This window comes from Crinia signifera, chromosome 1 (assembly GCF_055691185.1).
Source record: "Crinia signifera chromosome 1, ASM5569118v1, whole genome shotgun sequence".
Lineage (NCBI taxonomy): Eukaryota > Metazoa > Chordata > Amphibia > Anura > Myobatrachidae > Crinia > Crinia signifera.
The window spans coordinates 178,901,590-178,922,582 of record NC_139217.1 but is presented as its reverse complement, the minus strand read 5'-3'; the positions used below and the strand labels follow the sequence as shown (position 1 = coordinate 178,922,582).

Below are 20,993 nucleotides of genomic sequence, written 5' to 3'. Positions count from 1 at the left end.
TTTCATCCGACAGGACGGCTCCATATCGGAACAAAAGTGAAGTGTGTACGCATGTTCGATCGATATGCTTGACAGTTTGACAAAGCACGGTGGTATGCTGCATTATGAGAGACCCTGTAACCCTTTGCCTGCTGTTTTAACTAATGTGTGTTTAATGCCTCACTGCCCAACACTTTAGAGGCATCACTTTAAGACATTAATCAATGTTGAAGTTTTAATAGAGTGTGCTGGAAGCTCTTTGCAGGGCACCATAACACACTATTAAAACTTCAACATTGATTAATGTCTTAAAGTGATGCCTCTAAAGTGTTGGGCAGTGAGGCATTAAACACACATTAGTTAAAACAGCAGGCAAAGGGTTACAGGGTCTCTCATATACTTCTTCTTGCGATTGTTTGGACGGGAGTACATCGGATGTGAATTGTGTTAACGATATGCACGCTAAAGATACCATTAATGATATCATCATACTGAACATATCATTCAGTGTGCACCCATTTTAAATGGATAAGAACCTGGTTGCAGGATAGGAAACAGACAGTTGTCGTAAATGGAGTGCATTCTATGGAGGGACATGTTACCAGTGGAGTACCCCAGGGATCTGTACTTGGACCAGTGCTCTTTAATATCTTTGTCAGTGACATTGCAAATGGTATTGAAGGGAAAGTATGCCTTTTTGCAGATGATACAAAGATATGCAACAGAGTAGACACACCAGGAGGGGTAAATCAAATGACTGATGATCTAAGTAAACTTGAGAATTGGTCAAGAGAATGGCAACTACAGTTTAATGCTAAAAAATGCAAAATTATGCACTTGGGACTCAAAAACCCAAAGGCTCAATATAGTATCAAGGGTACTATAATGGAAACTACTGAGGAGGAAAGAGATCTAGGAGTCACTATTTCAAGTGACTTAAAGGCAGGGAGGCAATGTAACAAAGCAATGAGGAAGGCTAGTCAGATGCTTGGTTGCATAGGGAGAGGAATCAGTAGCAGAAAAAAAGACGTAATAATGCCACTTTATAGGTCATTGGTACGACCTCATCTGGAATACTGTGTCCAGTTCTGGAGGCCATATCTTCAGAAGGATATAAATACATTGGAGAGTGTACAAAGAAGGGCAACTAAAATGGTTCATGGCCTACATCACAAAACTTACCTGGATAGACTAAAAGATCTTAACATGTATAGTTTGGAGCAGAGAAGGGAAAGGGGGGACATGATAGAAATCTTCAAATATATCAAGGGTTTTAACATAGTACAGGTGGGAAATTTTCTTCAAAGGAAAACAAGTAATAAAACACGAGGACATGCACTGAAACTGGAGGGAGGTAGGTTCAGGGGAAATGTTAGAAAGAATTACTTCACAGAAAGGGTAGTGGATAAGTGGAATAGCCTCCCATCAGAGGTGGTAGAGGCTAAGACAGTAGAACAATTTAAACATGCTTGGGATAGGCATATGAATATCCTTACAAAGAAATAAGGATTAAAAAGGGTTGAGTTTACCTGAAGGGTAAAAAAGGGGCAGACTAGATGGGCCAAATGGTTCTTATCTGCCGTCAAATTCTATGTTTCTATGATGTCGCAAGTAAAATTGTACATATGTGTACGCGCAGAACGGTCGTATGTTTTGGACGGCCGAACGTGTATTCGGTCGATCGAACGGTCGCAAGAAAAATGAAATTGTACATATGTGTACCCAGCTTTAGATCGATCTTTCTGATGTATGGCCAGCTTTAGAAGGAACAGAGGCGACACTAGGAACATAGGAACCTTGATAAGGACTGTACAGGACTATCTATCAGGCCCAATTGGAACATCCATTTGCATAAGAACCAACTTGCAGCCATTAAGTGGAACTAGTGGGTGAATATAACCTCAACAAAATTTGCTTAAGAGATATAGCTAAGTGATGAAGGATGGAAGTATATAGTTAGTGCAAGGATGAAATTGGAAAATCTGAAACATTTCAAGAGAAATAAAATCAAGAAAACAAAGCAATATATTACATCTGTAATGTATGTTTTATTTATAGATGTTCTCAGCTCAAATGATTTAATTAAATGTTTTATTTACTTACTGAGTTACAGAACTGGTACTCTACGTACAATCAATACACAATTTCCATTCAATACAGGCACACAGCCATGAATAAAGGAATAACATTTCCTAGAGCTATTATAAACTCTGGGCTAATGTCATTGGTATTTCTCCTATTGGTCACTAGAGGGAGCTAATCATAAGCATATAAATGCACAGTAATAAACCCCAATACAGAGCATCGCAGAAATTCGCCAGCTCTGAGTAAAAAAAACAAAAACATTACTGTGATTTCTGCTCCTCAAGGTGGGTACGCAATATATGAATTGTGTTAACGATATGCACGCTAAAGATACCATTAATGATATCATCATACTGAACATATCATTCAGTGTGCACCCATTTTATTGTTAACGATGTGCAATCATTAAAGATAACCCCTATCGTCTGAATATGCAGTCAAATCTGATGATATTGTCAGTGACTGCAAGTTCGGAGGGGGTCCTTTTGACATCACTGAATGACATCATAAGCAATATTGTTTAGTGTTTAAAACCATGGATCGTTCGTTTTGTGGCAGGTTAATGATATCAGCGGTGCCGCATATCGTATAGTGGGTACGTGGCATTAGAAATATAATATATGTCATAGATGTGGTGTAAAGTAGTAGAAAGTTAAACACAGAAATGCTGAGAGGAAAATTAGTAGCATGTACTGTTCTTAGGACCCAGACCCATAAGAAGCAGACTACTTATGTTAACTTATAGAATATAGAATCCCAGAAGAGTGGGAGAAAAAAGAAATGGGGCATGAAAAGAAAGCCTTGTTGACTTGCTAATGCCCTGCTATAAAATGAAGAATTGCTATCATCGCCCACAACAATTGCATTAACACAGACATCCGCATGAATCATAAAACAAGCTTTCATTCTGTAATAATTTTCTCCCTATTTATATGCTCTAACATCATTGCTGTGTTTGTTAACAATGGTATTTGTCACAGGCCTCAAAGGAAAACGTCTCTCTCCGCTTCTAACATTTCAAGTGGAACGTCACTTAATGAAATAAGAAAGGTTCTGCACACACCATGTAAAGATGCTCAGCTGATTCCACATTGAAATGTTCTCACTCTTTGCGACAAGAAAACAATGAAATCAAAAAGCTTTAGTGAATAATGACAGCTATAAATCAGCATGAGGTCTCCTGATCGCTATTGCAGCAAAACACTTCTCCGTACAGGGCTGAAGACCAAATCCTGTCAATACTTACAGTAAACTTGGTTGCTGTCTTGGACAGTGATTTAAAGTAGTAGGAGTAGTTAATGAAGCTGAATCGCGTCTGGACCACATGAGGTACAGTACTGTTCATGTGATTGGAAGATGGCCAAACCCTCTGGCAGTCATCTACCAACCCAGTTTATAGGTTTCTGCATTTTACTGCTGCCAAAATCCTGGAGGCGGGAACCCCGAAGAGGGATGTATAATCAGCATACACAGGCAGATACTTGCATTGGCTAAGCATGTTGCCACAGTTGCAGATGTGCCTGACTCAGAATAAGGCCCTGTTTGTTTGTTTATGGGATCTATCATCACTAGGTACTATTACATTCAGTAATTAATAGGGCAAAATTGATAGAAATATGGGCTGCATTACATTACCTCCTTTGTGTTTACCAATTTAATTATTTGTTGTTTAGATTGAAAAACTCTCTCTTTATTTGACTAATTCAGTTGTACAACCAACGTATGCTTACATATTTCCCTGGCTATGGTCACGTTGTATAGAAGTATTACATAAAAGAGTAGCTAAGAAGAGCAGAGTAATCAAAGGCTAGAGCCTCAAAGAGACCACAAAGGATCACTTGCAGGATTTGACCGGTATGTGGATAATGGATTATGGGCATGAAAGTAGCTGAGTAAAGACATATACAGTAGATAACTGACTAAGAGCATGGAGATACATTAGTAAAGATATGGAAGTTATTGAATAAAGACATAACGATATAGGAATAAGAGCATGGATAGAAATGAGTTAGGAGTAGGACATGTAATGGGACATGTAACCTTTACAGATACTGGTCAACTAGGTAAAGAGTGTATAGAAGTGCATGCCCGGCAGGTTATTGGGCCTCCCAAATCTGCTCCCAATATTTCTGCTGGATTTTATTTGACTTGTTCTAAATCTCCCAAGCCTACATATTAACATCTAGATCACAGGTTCTCAAACTCGATCCTCTGGGCTCCAAACAGTTCATGTTTTCCAGGTCACCAGTGGATTTTTAAAGTGTGACAGTTGGTGATGCTTAGTGCTCCTGCCAGTGACCAGGAAAACATAAACTGTGTGGGGCCCCGAGAACCGAATTTGAGAACCACTGCTCTAGATCATTAGGAAATAGCTGCAGTCCTTTCTGATACTCTTAGACAACACCTGCTTAGTAGTTCAACTACTATCTTGTTTTTGTTTTAACTATTAAAATGTTATTAAGAGATAGTTTTACCTTTATCCCAGGTAGTCCAGGTAGCCCAGGAAGCCCTGGTTCACCCTACAGGAAAATTATATTACATAACAGAAAAAATATGTGGTGGTTAACAAGTGAAGACAAAGTGAAGTAAATGGGTAACCAACATTAACATGTGTTAATTCACTATCAGAATAACACAAAAACAACTGCACAGTTAAGCTACTTCTAGTAGTCCAAAGCAGATGGCTATCTGCTAGACAAAGGGAGAGAGCAAATATAAATGGTACATACTGCAATATTGTTTATAACATTACTATGGTTCTTGAAAAAAAAAATAACAGTTGTGTCCTGTGCTGGCCACAAGGAGTACAGCCACTATGGAGTACGGAGGGAGAGATCAGCCCAACAATACCAGAGCTCCTGAGAACCCTGTCCGGCTTTATTGTGCATTATCATGGGCCAGTACATGCCCGATGAAGGACAGTTTCCTTAGGTCACTGCACACGCAGTAGAGAATAGTGAGGGCCACAAGTGAAGGCGGAAGGAGGTGTACAGGCACTGGCAAGTTTTCATACTAAACGCCAGCTTTTTTTTTTTTTTTTTTAAACAACTTTCTAGTCAATTGTTTTTAAAAGTCTGAAGTTTACACAAAACAAGTAAGGATGCTTTCCTCCTAAATTGTTGCATCTTTTGCCATATGCCTCATTACCATTAATCATGAGCAATAATAATATCATAGTCTCTATTATATTATATTATATAATATATACCGGTAGGTTTCATTGTTAAAACTGCTGTTGCTCAGTATAAACTTTAGAGCTTTAGTTGCCCATTTTTTCCTTTCCATTAGGAACTGTCACCATTTCATACTTTCAACAAAGCCTTCAATGTCTTTTTCATGTTAAAACAGTGACACGCAAAATGCCATAATTTAAGAAAATTACCTGAAGTGTTATTGCTTCCTTCAAAGAAATGAACTAACATAATTTTGTCATTTAAGTTACATGAAAGTAATCTGTGCACATTGGTCCTTTAGAAATGTCAAACAATACTGGCTGCAAGTTCAAGGCAGGATGTTAATGGCCAGTTTAACACTTGTATTCTGCTAGGTCTATCTGTTGTTATCAATTACGAGATAACTTTACGTTAGAGTTAATTACCCTACTAACCTCATTTCTGCTCTACTACTATTGCCACAAATGTCTCGTTCCTGGTACTCATACAGTTGGAAAATGATTGAACATAGTAACTTCTTATGAATTACAGAATTACAGTATGGTTGGAAGATGTTTCAAAGTAAATAAAGCAAATTGCAGTCACTTGGTAGTTATTACTGCTGCTGCTTGGTTAGTTGACTGGATCAGTATTTACCATTATACTTCTTCTAACTAGTAGCTAGATTAAATTATTACATTATTATTTTATTATTATTATTATTATTATTATTATTATTATTATTATTATTATTATTATTATTATTATTATTTTATAGGCACTGACTATGGTGCATTTCTGCTGAACCACGAGTCCCAGACACACATACCAAAGAATTCCATATGTTCTGTAATTTAAAAAAATATATTTTCAACTGGTAAAACTTGAGCTTCAATGTTAAGTTCTTGGCTCCAGATAGCTCAGGAGAACACAAGCTTAGCAAGTCTCTCAAAAAATGTAAACTAAAATATACTATTACGCCTTTCCTATGGAGAGGAATTAGCTTTCATTTTACAATAAAATATGCTAAAGGTCCAATTACAGTTTTTGGCTTTTGGGTATCAGATAATCTGCGGAGGAACGTACAGTACTATTGTTGCTGAGAAAGTACTGTAGGCCTCAATCTTTTAGCTGACTTGTCAAACTGTTGAAACTTTATGGATCATTATCTACAGTATCAGAAAATCTCAAATTAATTGATTATTTTCCATAGAGCTATGCACTTTTACATTGAAAAGACAATCTTAATGTTAGATACAAGGTATGGCTATTTTTTAACAAGCAGTGAGAAGACTTGGAACCATCTTAGCACAAACTTTTGTCATTGTAAAATCTTAATGCAAAAGATCTTAACATGGTTGCTCTGTTCAATTTAGTTAACAATTTTAAGTTAACACATTTTTCAACTTTTGGATTAAGAATTTTTGTGACACACAGGAAAAACACAATTTCGTTAAACGCTGTATGACAGCAAACTATCGGAGGAGTGAAACTTATTTATATTTTTTTTTAGTCTTGTTATTTAGTAACCACTACAAACTAGTATAATAAATAAATGAGCAAATTAGCAGATCAGATGGCTGTTATATGGCAGTGATATCATTTATTATTTCATCATATTAAAAGAGCCATATTAACACTAATTAATAATAAAAATGTGTTCAGACTGAGCTACTTTGTGCATGTACAGATGTCTTAAGCACAATTTATTATAGTTTTTTTTTAAATCATATAAATCAGTCTATGGCCCCAAGAGAAAATGATTCATAGTGATTGTGTAAAATCTTGTTTAGTTTTCCTTGTAAGAAGTATATTTATTAAAGGTTGCTCTTTATCAATGTTTAATAGAACAAGCACAATGTTGTGTTTTTAGGGCTAAATTAACATTTACTTATTTAACAATGTATATAAAAATTATCTGTAAATGTATGTTTTTGCCCCTGAAACACAACATTGATTTAATGTAGATCAATTTTCATCAAATAATAATTGGTACAAAAACAAGTTAAATCAATCTTTGGTAAATATAACCCTTAGTGAAAATAACTCATGTTGATACTACCTTTCCTAGGTGTTTTAATCTTTGAAAGCTTTTATTGTCTTAAAGGAATGTAAAGAGTTTGCATATAGTAGTGACAAAGTGTTACGTCAGTTAGACATGCATTGGTTAAATTCAAACGCAGCAGCAGAGAAAATTTACGTTAGTTCTATTAAAAGCTGTAACAAACGGAGAAAAACATAATGGATTGCAAATTATATAAAGAAAAATATCATAATCTTAAAATCATAATAAATGATTAGCACTATTTGTAAAGTAATCATACATTTCTAATGAGAATATATAAGATATTAAAATAATACATTTGGTCAACATTAATGTGAACTTCCATGAATTTATAGTACAGAAAAAAGAAGTTAGTGGAGTGTCTGGTAAATTGTATTGACTTTAACATGATTCTATAGAGTGTTGCTACAATCAATGTTCACAACATAAACTGATTAGTGCAGAAAATTCTTTGTCAATGTTACCTTCTGCCCTGAGCGCCCTGATTCTCCTGGTTCCCCCTGTAACAGAAATAGATTAAAACTACCAACTGCATATATTTACAATAAGTACAATTTAAGTTTTTTTAAATACAAGATATGGGAAAAATAGTGGCATTTAATTTTATTTAAGAGTTGGTAAAATGGAAAGTTAATTGTACAACAGGTAGCATAATTAACTATCTTACCTTGATGCCAGCAGCAGAGTTTCCTGCATCACCCTAGAAAAGTGAAACTTTAGGTAAATAAAGCATTGCTAAGAATAACACAACTCAACTCTCTGCAAGAAATACTTTCATAATAGCAAAGATGATTATTAGCACATGCATTGTAGATACCATACCTCCCACTGGCTTACTGAAAGCACAATTGCCCCAAGGACTTCTCCTTATAAATGTCTATAATGTCACAGGAACAAACAATAGGAAGCACAACTAGGAAATTACATCCGAGATTATTTACTATACTCCAAGGCAATAAAATTGCATTGCATAATGTTTCAGGGATCAAACGTTCTCTTGGGGAGACACGTAGTCCCTACAATTTTACTTTTCTCTCATCATGTAGTCGCTACAATTTGGGATAATAAAACACACCTGATTTGAGACTTCTTATTTAAATACTGATGTGTTCATCCTGTCTTTTGTTGTTTTTTACTAGATAAGTTTTCCCCTTTAGGAAACATCCAATTGTAAAGCGCAACGGAATATACTGCGCTGTATAAGAAACTGTAAATAAATCAATAAATCTAATGGGGAGAAGTTCCGTTAAGGACACTTCCCTTAGTTGTATGCCATTATTGTGTGAACTTTTATGATGCATTTGTACAGTATTTTCCGAACATTGCAAGCTCTGTAGAACTGGAAGCAATGTTGACTGTTGGCTGAAGTAGCTGTGAGGGCTCTGGTATGAAATGTTGACAATATCAATGTTGACAGTTATAAAATGTCAACAATTAAAATGGTGGTACAAAACTAATGTGGATCATAAATCAGGTAGAATCTGGGCAATTCACCATTCTGCCAATGCAGGATCACAAAACAATTATAGCATACTGTACCCTTTGACTGTCTGTATTCTTTCCTTGATTTTTATACCCTAAAGGTTGCCAATTTTAAAACCTCAACCTACTGGGGAAAATCTAGGTGTGGCCTGGATGGATCAAGGATGGATCAAGGAGTGATCAAATTACAATTTGCTTGTAATTGTTTTTGCTTCCTAAAGATTTACTAGGGAGATATACTACAAGCTGAAATGGTAAAAGGGAGATTTCTCAAAGCTTGGAAAGAGCTCAAGTAGAAAAAGAGAAAGGGCCAGATGCACTAAGTGTCAAACGTAATACAGTGGATAGTGATAAACAGCCAGCTAATCAGTTCCTACCTGTCATTTTTCAAACCCAGCCTGTAACATGACAGGGAGGAGCTGATTGGTTGTTTGCCAATCACTGTACACTTGATCACTTTTTGACGCTTAGTGCATATGGCCCATAGTACCAACTAATCATCTTCTGTCATTTTTCAAACACAACCCCGTAACATGGCAGTTAGAAGCTAAATTATTGTTGCTTTAATTTTCTTAATTTTATCTCTCTTTCCAAACTTTTGCTGAATATCCCTCAATATATCTGTATGTGGTTTACTCAGTTAACAGTTTCCTTAAAGATTACCACTTTGACTTCAGCTCTAAAGGGAATTGCTTGACATATGCGCAGTTATAGACGCTAATGTCTCTCTAACTGCTCCGTCGATAATGGAAAAAAATAATGTTTAGTTGCTGTTGAAAATTCAATGGCCCATCAAATGTCCCATGGTCCATTTCTTAAAAATAACAACAGCGGATCATGTTCTCAGAATGATGGGATCAGCAAATAACTGAATATAAAACTATGCTCTCTCTGGTTTCCCTCAGGAAGTTTGGCAAGTCATATAACATGTGAGAACTTTATTTGTGTGCACAGTGGGAATTTTCCAGCCAATCAAATATCATTTACTGCTGAACAATAATTGTCCTTAACAATACTCTTCAAAAAAAGTAACTAGAATTTCACAAGCTGTGAAATGATTACGAACTGCAGGATGGTGGCACTTGCTTGTGGGCTATATTTTATTGTTTTTCAACGCACATGTTTCATACATCGCAAAGATGGAATCTTGCATTGGATGCATGCTGTTATTTTGTTTCCAATGTCAAATTTCTCTGCATGTATTAATTGGTCATTTTATTTAATATAAAAAATTATTACAATAATTTGTTTTCATAGTGGTGCAAATTATATACTCAAAGCTATATATGTATAGTTTTCCAATAATATATTTAAAAGCTATAGGGCACTTTTTTTAAATATATAATTCAATTAACCCTATACAGTACATCAGGGCATTTCAGTTAAGAATGTTGTGGTGTAACAGCATACAACAAATAACTTTTGAAAAATGACAGCATTTTAAATGATTACATTTAAAAACAAATTGCAGTGACAAAGGCATTTCTAATAAGCCAACATGTGGTCTGAAATCCTAGCTTAGAACATACATGACAACTGTAATTTACATCCTCGCTATATTAATAATGTATTTTACTTTGATTTCAAACACTTGCACAGAAGGACAGTAATGACAGTTCTAGAAAACTTACATTTATGCATTTATACAGCTATCATACAGTATATATCAAGTGTTTGCTTTCCACTGAAATGGATTGGCAGAATAATCACAGGCTACATGCAGAGTACATAACACCAGGGCAGGTGCCACCACTAGGCAGCACCAGTACGGCGTCCTGACTGGAACAGGTGCAGGTGAGCGGCGGGTCTGCCCGCACCCCCCTCCCCCTCGCTGGAGCAGTGGGTCTGTCTGCACCCCTCCCACTCTGGAGCAGCGGGTCTGCCCGCACCCCCCCCCACCCTGGAGCAGCGGGTCTGCCCACACTCCCCCCACTGGAGCAGCAGGGCTGCCCGCAACCCCCCAGCCTGCCACCCCCCCCCCCCGCTGGAGTAGCGGGTCTGCCCCCCCAGCAGGGGGTCAGCCCGCACCCCACACACTGTCGAATTTACTGTATTAATAATGCAATAATATAATAATATTCCTTCTCTACTTTTCTTACATATTTATTCACTGCAGTAACCTACTGTTTGCTGAACAAATTAGAAGGATACTGAAGTATTTCCTCATTGGTCCATGTTATTTCAGTTGGAAAACAAGTAGAAAAGCAAGTAGACAAACCGGACTGTGATAGTGAACTATAAAAGCACACAACTGTTAAACTTTGTAACTAAGGGACTGATTCAGTCCTGATCGCTACCGCTGTGAATTCACACAGCAGGCAGTTGCCGGTAGACAACCAGGGCAAGTGAATGACGACACCAACTTTTTCCCTTCACTAGCCGTTCCCAAGATAATGACATCTACAATGGCATCTAGGAGTGGTAACTGAACTTTTAGAGGAAGTGCCAGGGAAAAGACTGGGCATGTGAGAAAAAACACTGATTGTGCCTCGATAAATGCAGGCGTGCTCAAGGATTTTAGAGAATTTGAGTGACGTCATTACCCTCCCGGATGTGTCTGTTTTCATCACAGCTGCCGAGTTAGTCCTGGACTAGTCGGCGGCTGTGATAACTGATGCCCAGTGTAAAAATTATTGGATGGTGAGCAGCTTCCTTTGGGATTTGGACATTTTCATTCAGGTGCAAACTGCCGTACCCATCTGTTGATTTATTCACATTTATTCACAAGGCGGGATTTCGCTGGAGCCGGATGGGGCAGAAACTAAACTGATCTGAATCAGGCCCCTAGTCTCATCCAAAATAGGATAAAAAAATAGTTTGGATGGTAAGCGTGTACAGTCATTTTGAAATGTTCAATCGGATTCAATTCTGGGCTCTATGAATTATTGGCTGCATTATTTTGTATAAGGGCCATTTAACATCAAAGATATATGTAGGGGCACACTATTTTCATTCCCATAGCTCTGCAGGCAACTGTTAGCTAATGTCATCTAGTCTGCAACTGTATTTTTGCATGAGAGGGATCTTCTGTTTCCTCTGAGGACACCTGTACTCGCAAAGCCCGTCGGCTGCCCACATGAAGTAGGCAGCCAAACTGATGTGACAACAAATGCAGTGATAAGAAAGTATGTTTAAGGGTCCCTATTGTCAATAATATGCCCCATAAGAAGTAATTTATATTACTCCTAATGATGATTTGCTGTAATATACCAGAAGAGCAGATGTTTAAGGTGTACCTTTTCTCCTGTTTCACCCTTAGGACCATTTTCACCCATGTCACCCTGTAAAGAGATAAATACAATGTATAAGACTTATTTATTCCAGGCAACAAGGAATTATTTTATAACACCACATATTTGCAGCAGTATCAAATGTTAATAGAAACAGGAATACAGTGGCTACCGTTATAGAGAGAACATGTTGGTACTACAGCAAATAAATACACGTGCTGTATAATACATTAATCAATGGCAATGATTCTAAACTTCAATTATGATTATACCATGAGGGTAACATTGCAAGTCTGTCATGGTAAATCAACCATGGATTAATTTCTATATAATATATGTAACACTTTGCCTATGCTTCTTCTCGGACAGCTATATACAAGTTAGGCTTATATGCACTGTGCAGGGTTTGATGAAAGGGTTTGCAGAGCTGCCATATCCAGCCTCTTGAACCTTAGTAGACACAGGGGGTTAAATTTACTAAGATGGGATTTCTATTGAAGATGAGATATTGCCCATAGAAACCAATCAGATTCTATTTCCTATTTTTTAGCACCTTCTAGAAGATAATAGATATACTGTAATCTGATTGGTTGACCATAGCAACATGCCATCTTCAACAGAACTCTAATTCTCCTTTTTCACATTGCAAACTCGGGTCGGACCAGGCTTAGATCCTTATTTAGTACTTTTTAAACCTCGGTTTTCCCAGGTTGGTGTCTTATCAAAGAAACTGGGTCCTAAATGGACTTTTTTGGCTCATATTTATGATGTGTCACTTGATATAAAAGGAAGGGCTGGGGAATGCTCTGAGCATTGCAGCATTCATGGCTGACATAGCCCATGTCACAGCACACAGTACTGTCATTCTTCCTCACCCCTGATCCGAAGCAGCTGTCTCACCTCTTCATCACTCCGATTAGATGTTGTTGAAGAGCAGAGTGTGGAAATTAGCCAGGGGAAGATCCAGAACAAAATGACAGCAGGGGTGTAAGTGGCTGTGGGGGCGGGGGGTGGGGGGCTAGGGGGGGTTGTGTGGCGGGGCACCATAACAGGAGGGAGGTGTACCGCATGCCGAGTGTACCTGGGGAAGGTGATTTCAGCCTCACAACTGGCATAGCCTCAAAGGGAAGGCCGTATCCACAAGCCAGTGGGTGAAAGAAAGAGTGACGTGGAGAGGCAGTTGGAGATGGGGCGGGGATGAGGCCTTGGAGAGGCAGAGGGTGAAAAGCAGAGGTAAGGAAATCAGAGACATGGTGGGGGACAATTTGTGAATGGGGCAGTGTAGAGCATGGGAAGGGAGTAGTAAGATAGGTATGGAAGGGGAAAATCACTTTGGCTGGAGGGGGTCTATGCAGGAGAGGTGATGCGTGAGATGGGTGAAGTGGAATTACCCCAACCCACTGATTTAACCACTGCCTCCTCCTGGGTTACCTGTTCACAATGCACTGCAACCCGGGTCAGAGCCTTTTCAACCCTGGTCGTGACCAGGGCTGAAATACTGGGTTGCTTGACCCAGGGTGGAGCTTTAACATTGCACCGCGACCCGGGGTGGTGATGTAATGACCCAAAAATAACCTTGGTCAAGAGTGCGTTCTGATAGGGCTTTTTTTATGCAATGTTAAGGGGGTATTAGTAAATTTATCCATGAGTGTCAAGGAATAATTAAACAAAGTCACAAATATGGAGATTCAATATGTACAGTATAGAGGGTTTGTAGGATACTTGTACAATGGTGGTGTTTTAGTTGGAAAAGAGGTGCAAGCAATATGCACAAATTTTTCCTATAGTTATAACTTGCTATGCTATCAGAGTCTCATACTTTCAAATCCTCTTCTCTGTTTCAACGTTATGGTACCTGTTCGCAATACGGACATGTATAGGGAGGGAGGGAGGGAAGGGAGAGCCTTGCCCTTCATACGTCATGTCATACTTCAGAGTTTGGGCTATAGAAATGATTAGAATTCTATAAAGATGATTTAAAAAAAAACAACTTATAAGCATAATCATTTTTATAGTTAAATATGGTTTATGGGACACCCTGAAATTGCTGAGAAAGAATAGCGGTAAGGCAGCAACAGCTCAGCCTTACCTCTCACAGGGGCAGATGTATTAAGCCTGGTGAAGAGATAAAATGGAGATAAACTGGAAGGAGATAACACACCAGCCAATTTACTGTGCTTAAAAAATTACAGTTGGGAGTTGATTGGCTCCTTTCAGTTTATATCCACTTCATCTCTTCACCAGGCTTAATACATCTGCCCCAATGTTAGAAACTGTTTGAACTCTGATGGACACCTTGTCATGTGACCAACACAAGAAGTTCAGAAAGTGCTTTCAGCAGCCACTCATGCACAGTGAGTGGTGTGCCTAGCAGCCTGTACCTGACGTCTTGCCTGCAACATCCCCATGTGTATATAAGGAATAGCATAACCATATTTGCAGATCAATTTAATTTATGGGAGTATTTTGCTATTTTGCTAATTAGACTTTATTGTATCATATTCAATATGAAAATGAAAGGCCAAAGATGCTTACCTTCTCTCCAGGTTCTCCTTGATCACCCTATATAAGAGATACACATGAGAATCATGACTGCACCCAACCATGGAAATTTGTACCTCAGTTAGAGCCTAGATACACTAAAACCTGCACTGTTATTGTGTCCTGAGGACCGAGGTTAGGGATGCCGGAGGTAGAGTGTACTGTATTCTGCTTGCTGCACATACATATACATCTGTTTATGCAGAAGATTCAGCTTTCAGCATTTAGCGCCAATTTACAGGATACTATGTGACACTTTTTATGTGATTTCACTTTTGAAGATCAATTACGCCTACTTTTGTAACAGTTATTCGTAGTAGATTTTTCTCCCTGTGTAGACCAAACATCCCGACTTTGGGGTGTATTCAATGCTTTTTGGTGACCTGCGACAGAGAGCAGTGCTGCCTGCCCCCTGCACACGCCGTTTACAGCTTGCTAGGTTTTTGGAGCGAGGCGTAAATGGCATCTGCGGCCATTAAAACAGTGAGGCTCGCGACTAAATGCAGCACACTCCTTGCATTAGCCGCGAGCCTTGCTGTTTGGGGGAATCCCCGCTGTCCTCTGACATCGAGAATTTTCCCGGTGCGTTGAATAGGGTTAGTGGCCGGCATTGGGGTTAAATGCAGAGGATCGCTTGTTTTCTGTGATCCCTGTCGTTTAACCCCCTCGCTGGCCACACTGAGTATGGCCCTTTAAGTCCATTGAAAGACAGACTTGCTCTTTGTATGACATGGATGATAACAGAAAACAGTAATGTAACTACAGTATGTCAAATATTTAGGGACAAATCAATTAGTTTATACTAAAACTTAGCCCTGAGCTATTCAATTAGGTGCAGCACCCCCGTTTGTTAAGCACCAGAGGGTGAATTTAACATACTGTATTCAGTGCACCTTCTGGGGCTTAACACGCAGGATAAACCGTGGCCTAAAAACACTTAACCCAGAATTTATGAGTTAATATGCAAAGTTGAATTTTCATAATATTAGTTTATAGTGATTATTTAATAGTGTCAATACTTTATTGTATATACATATTCATATATGAATAACATTAAAAAACAGCTATCCGCAAGCAAATCTTGTTCAAGTTCTTTTTAAACTTTAAATGTAAGATCAGCAAGCTGACTCGTTACACCAGCCAAATGGAAATATCCCTCCCCTTCCCCGTGTAGACCCTATGAATGCTTAAACTAAAACAGGTGTAAAACATCATGATATTTATATACAATTTACATATACAATTTATGATAAGACAGGATATTGATTTTTAATGATTTCTACCTGTCCATCTGAAATGTCAAGCTTGTAGGATTTGTAATGTGGGTTTAAGTAAGGATACATCAAACCAATAAATCAGCCATAAAGTGACAGCACAATAGCACATCAATAATTATAATATTGTGTTCTGTAGCTGGGAGCTGTGTCTTAATAGCTTACCTTTATCCCTTGTATGCCGTCCAAACCAGGTGCACCTTGTTCCCCCTAGACAAATGGCAAAGGATAAGCAGCAATCAGTCAAATAAAAAGTAATACCTTTCTCAGATTCAAAATGAAACTACTGTACAATACCACTGGTGAATTCAATCAACTGTGTTAATTTCTTTGTTGCATATTTCTTCAATTAAGTTTCAATAACCTCACTATTTTATATTGCTGTTATTTTATATTAACCCTTTGAGTGCAGGCGTTGCTGTGAGAGATCCTCAAAATACCCGTTAAAAAAGCGACAGTTTTTTTGGCGTGCAATATTTAACTAAAAGACTAGTCACATTGACGATACTGGCATTTTTAGCAGATATTTTGAGGATCACTCACAACAAAATTGGCACTCAAAGGGTTAAAGCATACATATTAATGAGATACAAATATACCCGAAATTGTTGAACTTTTCAGTTCAATGTATTGTCTTTCTCACTGCCTGGAAACAGCTAACATCGTACAATAGGGTAGTGCTTCACATTTTATTTCAATCTTATTTTATTCTGTGTAATTCAGTTGATCTGATTGGTTTGAAAGTCTCCCTGGAAACAGTAATACTGTATACATACTGTACTGCAGATTGGTGAAATAATGAATAGAGGTATGCCGAGAGATACAGTATCCCCAGAAATCTAATGGGGCCTATACATGGGGTGACTCATGGGATGCTAGATTGCTCAGATCACTCAGCAAGAATGCTCAGCACACATCACTGCACAGCGATGTGTCAGCAATGTGTGCTGAGCGATCTGGCAGGGTCAGTGTTCTCTAGTGAGCTCTGACTAGATTTATCCAGCATGCAGGATCTTAATCTCCATGCATCACTACCACTATGGCCCCTACCCAATATAGGGTCATTTTCTAAGTGATCTAGTCAGATCGCTTAGAAAATGGGCAGAAATTGCCACGTTTGAGGCCCCATAAGTAAAGGCTCCCATACATGTGCGACTGGTTGTCGCAATACTCTAATCCCATGACGCCAGGTTGGAAAATTGAGCATTTTAAACAAGTAAATCCTGATTCCCAAATCCCGACCCAACAATTGATGGACTGGCAAATCTGGGGATATAAGGAAGGATTTTCCCGATTCCCAGGCGGGCTGCTGATTTTCATTGGCTGCTGATCTGCACCTCCAATTGTCAAACTGCTGGTTATGATTGAATTGGGGAATCAGGGAAATGGCTGCCTGAGGTAACAAACACAACTTTATTATACTGGGGATATTAACTAAGAAAGCATTGTGATCAAAAGCTAGTTATTTATTGTATGCCCCTTCCATATTTACCCAAATCATGGGCAGGATTGTAGGAAGAGTGATGATCATAAATGGATTTGCTTCTATTTATTTGCGAGGACTTTCTGAGCAATATTGTTGACAATATCGCCTAGTGTGTATACTATACTCCCTGTCATTAACGCGTCATTAATGACCCACTCCTTCATCCAGCATGCCCGGATGAGGGAGATCCTCGTTAAGAACAGCAATGCTGCAGCGACAGCATGGCTGTCGATCCCCACTCCGCCCCTCTGCCGCTGCACAGCCTTTACCCGGCAACGGCAAGTGTATATGGGGCTTTACTTATGTTGTGTTGCTGATCAGTACCACACTGATGTACAATTGATATACAGTACTTGTCACCACCCAGTGGTGTATCACTTTAGCTACCCTTCATTTGTAAGTATACATTGTCACAGAAGGGTATCATGATTGGAACTCATATTCCATGTAATCTGTCTGTCTCCCCTTCCTACTAGATTGTAAGCTCCTCAGAGCAGGGGCCTCTTCCCTCCTGTTGCCAAAGCCCTCTTCTCTCAAACACTCAGCAACCATCTTCGTCCACATACTCATCTCCATCTTTGGTCACCAGCCCCTAGGTACGTTGATCAAGTCCTCACTACTTACATTTAAGCTGTAAAGTGTATTGAAGTGTGGCGCTCTTTTTACCTGTACTTTTTTTTTGTTATGCATTTACTGTAATGTTTTGTCTCCCTGTACTGTTCCTTTATACGGCGCTGCAAAATACTTGTGGCGCCTTATAAAAAAAATAAAATAATAATAATTGACAGTGTGTGGATTTTTAGTATTGGTTCTCCTGCGGTTGACTGAACAAATGCAGTTGGAGAAGCGGGTAGTGTTACCTATAGACTTTATTAAGCAAGGTGGCGTTAACATACTTGCTGAGCATCTGATTGTACACTTGTCTTAGTGCTGATAAAGATGAGGTGGTGCTTTGATGGTTTGCAGCAAATCTCTGATAAAAAAAACCCCGCTTTTAATAAAGCACTGTAATTGATATCTCAGCCCTGAGGCTTTCTGCAGCTCCTAGGCGATTAAAGTTTGTCATATTGTTCAGACACAGCTAATGATTAATTATCAGGAAGATGAAATACAAGAGCCTGGAAAGTCTGCTGCTGGAGTGTTTACGCAGAAACACTGAAACGACAGAACATGTAATGCATGAGACAAGAGCTATAATTCTAATTTCATCCTTCCTTTAGTTCACTTTTCACCTTTATTTAAAAATCTATTTTTTTTCTTTGCAAAGGCCCACGAGCCAAGAGAAATTACGCAGGAATGCTCAGCATCATTTCCCAGCTGGCTAACAATTGTGTCTGAGCGTTTTCCTTCATTGATGGCTTCTTCTATACCTTTCGATGAATGGCTGCCTTGTAGTAATATGATACTGCAATTATATATTATTCACGTGGGGGAAACCAGGACATAATACTTCAATATGCAGGACCTACCAGTTTGTGGAGTAACAAAGCTTCATTTTCTTAGACCCTTCTTCCGTAAGTTGCAAAGAAGCCAGAAATGTATCAACTGAGAAGCCAAACAGACAGCACCAGGGCTTTTCCCTCAATGCAGCCTGAATGGTGATGTCAGATTACATACTGAATAAACATAATCCACAAATTGTGAGAAAATGTACAACACTGTGCTTTCATTTTTTATCTACAGTGCCGCTATATAAGAACAGTTATGGCATATTTGGCCAAATCTATTAATCCTTAACAAGTGATACAGTGGAAAGTCATAAAGAGTAATAAAGTACCAGCCAATCAGCTCCTATCTTTCATTTCTTAAACACAGCCTGGCAAAACATGGCAGTTAGAAGCTGGTTGGCTGGTACTTTATCACTTTTTATCACTCTCCACTTTATCACTTGGTTAGGCTTAATGAATTTGGCCCATTGCATGGAATGTTTTCAATATTTTCGGTTGGATTGAGAGTGTGTAGCTCTCCCAGTTTGGCTACAAACAAAATTTGGCACTAGTGTGGTTTAAATTAATAATGCCATTACGTTATTATAATGAAAATCTATTTATTGAAATTTCCAACTACTACACTTTTATAGACTAATAATTGTTCCATTAATTGAATTGAAATCTGTATATAAATCACAGGAAATGTTATTCAGGACACACATCTAAAAAATAAAAAATGAGAGTAGTTTGCAGGAACCTCTGTCCTAGGGAATAGGATTTACTTTGCAACAGCGGGTGGGTTAGGTGGTAAAGCCACCCGACAGCACAGGAAAAGCAAAATTAAAGGAACTTTTAATTACAGTACCCTTTTCCAGAACTCTAGAGAGCAGGTCTGGTGCACAGCATGGTGCGCACACACACACACACACACACATACATACACACACACAGTTCATGTGCACGCCCGCAGTCCCTTTTTCAAAACAATCCCAAAGTGAAACAATAAGCAGAAAACAACCAAAGTCTATTTTGTTATAAATAATGGCAGAGAGTAGTGAGATTCAACATGAAGGTGTTTACTGGTAATTTGAGAATTTTTAATTCAACAAGAACTGATAAAAACTAGGAGAGAAGGAAGAAAGTCTGTAATAAGGAAGTAACTCTCAGAACTAGGACTAACTGGTCCACTCAGAAAATGAAGCTGGTATGAAACTGGGAAACTGGCTTCTTACCTAGCATTGCTGTTTGGTAGACTACCACATACAGTACCTGGTGGTTGCTCTAATAAACTCAATCCTGTGAGGAATGGTGAAAGAGTCTGGAAGATCAACGGGTAGCTTGCATTATAGATTGTAGTGGCAAACCTTTGGCTACTACAAGTGAGTGCAGAACCATAAATTGATTGGTACTTAAAAAAGAGGTATCTATTAATGAGACCTTTGAAACAGTAACTATCCACTCTTGGATAGTGTATAGTTTAGCAGTGCGGAAGGGTTTGCTGCAGGTTGTGTCACTATGCATAGAAGACATGATATCTAAGTATGCAGATGGTGATGCAGCTAGGCAAAGATCAGGGTCTGATTGATCAGTAAGTAGGTCAAATTCAACCAATGGTTGTTTCAGATAGCTGGTTTTGTGTGACTGGTATAAAATCCCAGGAGAGTCTGGGTAAACCTTGGATCTGATATGGAGTTCTGCAAGCCTTGCAGAAAAGGATAAGGCTACAAAGCTCTTAACTTTCTAGACTACCAGAAAACATCAGAGGTAGAATTTATGGTAGCTAGAAAACTCCAAAAAAGGTTTGATATGCCAAGTGCTAGAGTAACATGGATAACATGGACTGTTCAGGAAGGCTCATTTAAGCAGGCAGTTTACAGCTAGAGAAAAAAAGCTCAGACAGAGCCTTAAGAATGAATGGTCGCTGAAACAAAGCCTTCTTCAAAGTTGGCGGATAACATATCTAATGCCAGGTTAAAAGTAGAAGAAGATGATGGGAATGATTGTATAGATATGCAAGTACTATACTCATTAAACATGGCACAGTATCTGGTTCTTGTTCTGGTTATCAGAGTTATTGAAGCAGCTGACAGTTAAAGTCGGCCAAGCAATATTGCCATCCATATAAACTATGAAAGCTTCTGAAAAAAGGTATGGAGTAGCCTGAAAGCAGTATTTGGACAAGCCTAGAGGAGTCTTGGGTACCTTGCATAATTGGTTGATCAAGGGAAACCAAATCCTGGAAGGCTTGTATGTATACAAGGATGACATG

General features: G+C 38.6%; 1 protein-coding gene across 1 annotated transcript in view; it reads right to left on the bottom strand.

The window, feature by feature from the left end:
• Positions 1-20,993, bottom strand: part of COL25A1 (collagen type XXV alpha 1 chain) — a 405,096-nt gene that overhangs the window by 89,333 nt on the left and 294,770 nt on the right. Inside the window, exons 13-18 of the mRNA XM_083178307.1 lie at positions 15,974-16,018; positions 14,529-14,555; positions 12,000-12,044; positions 7,949-7,981; positions 7,746-7,781; positions 4,539-4,583 (exon numbers count right to left, since the gene is read on the bottom strand). Of these exons, the coding sequence (XP_083034433.1) occupies positions 4,539-4,583; positions 7,746-7,781; positions 7,949-7,981; positions 12,000-12,044; positions 14,529-14,555; positions 15,974-16,018 (231 nt within the window). The remainder of the gene's footprint in view (positions 1-4,538; positions 4,584-7,745; positions 7,782-7,948; positions 7,982-11,999; positions 12,045-14,528; positions 14,556-15,973; positions 16,019-20,993) is intronic.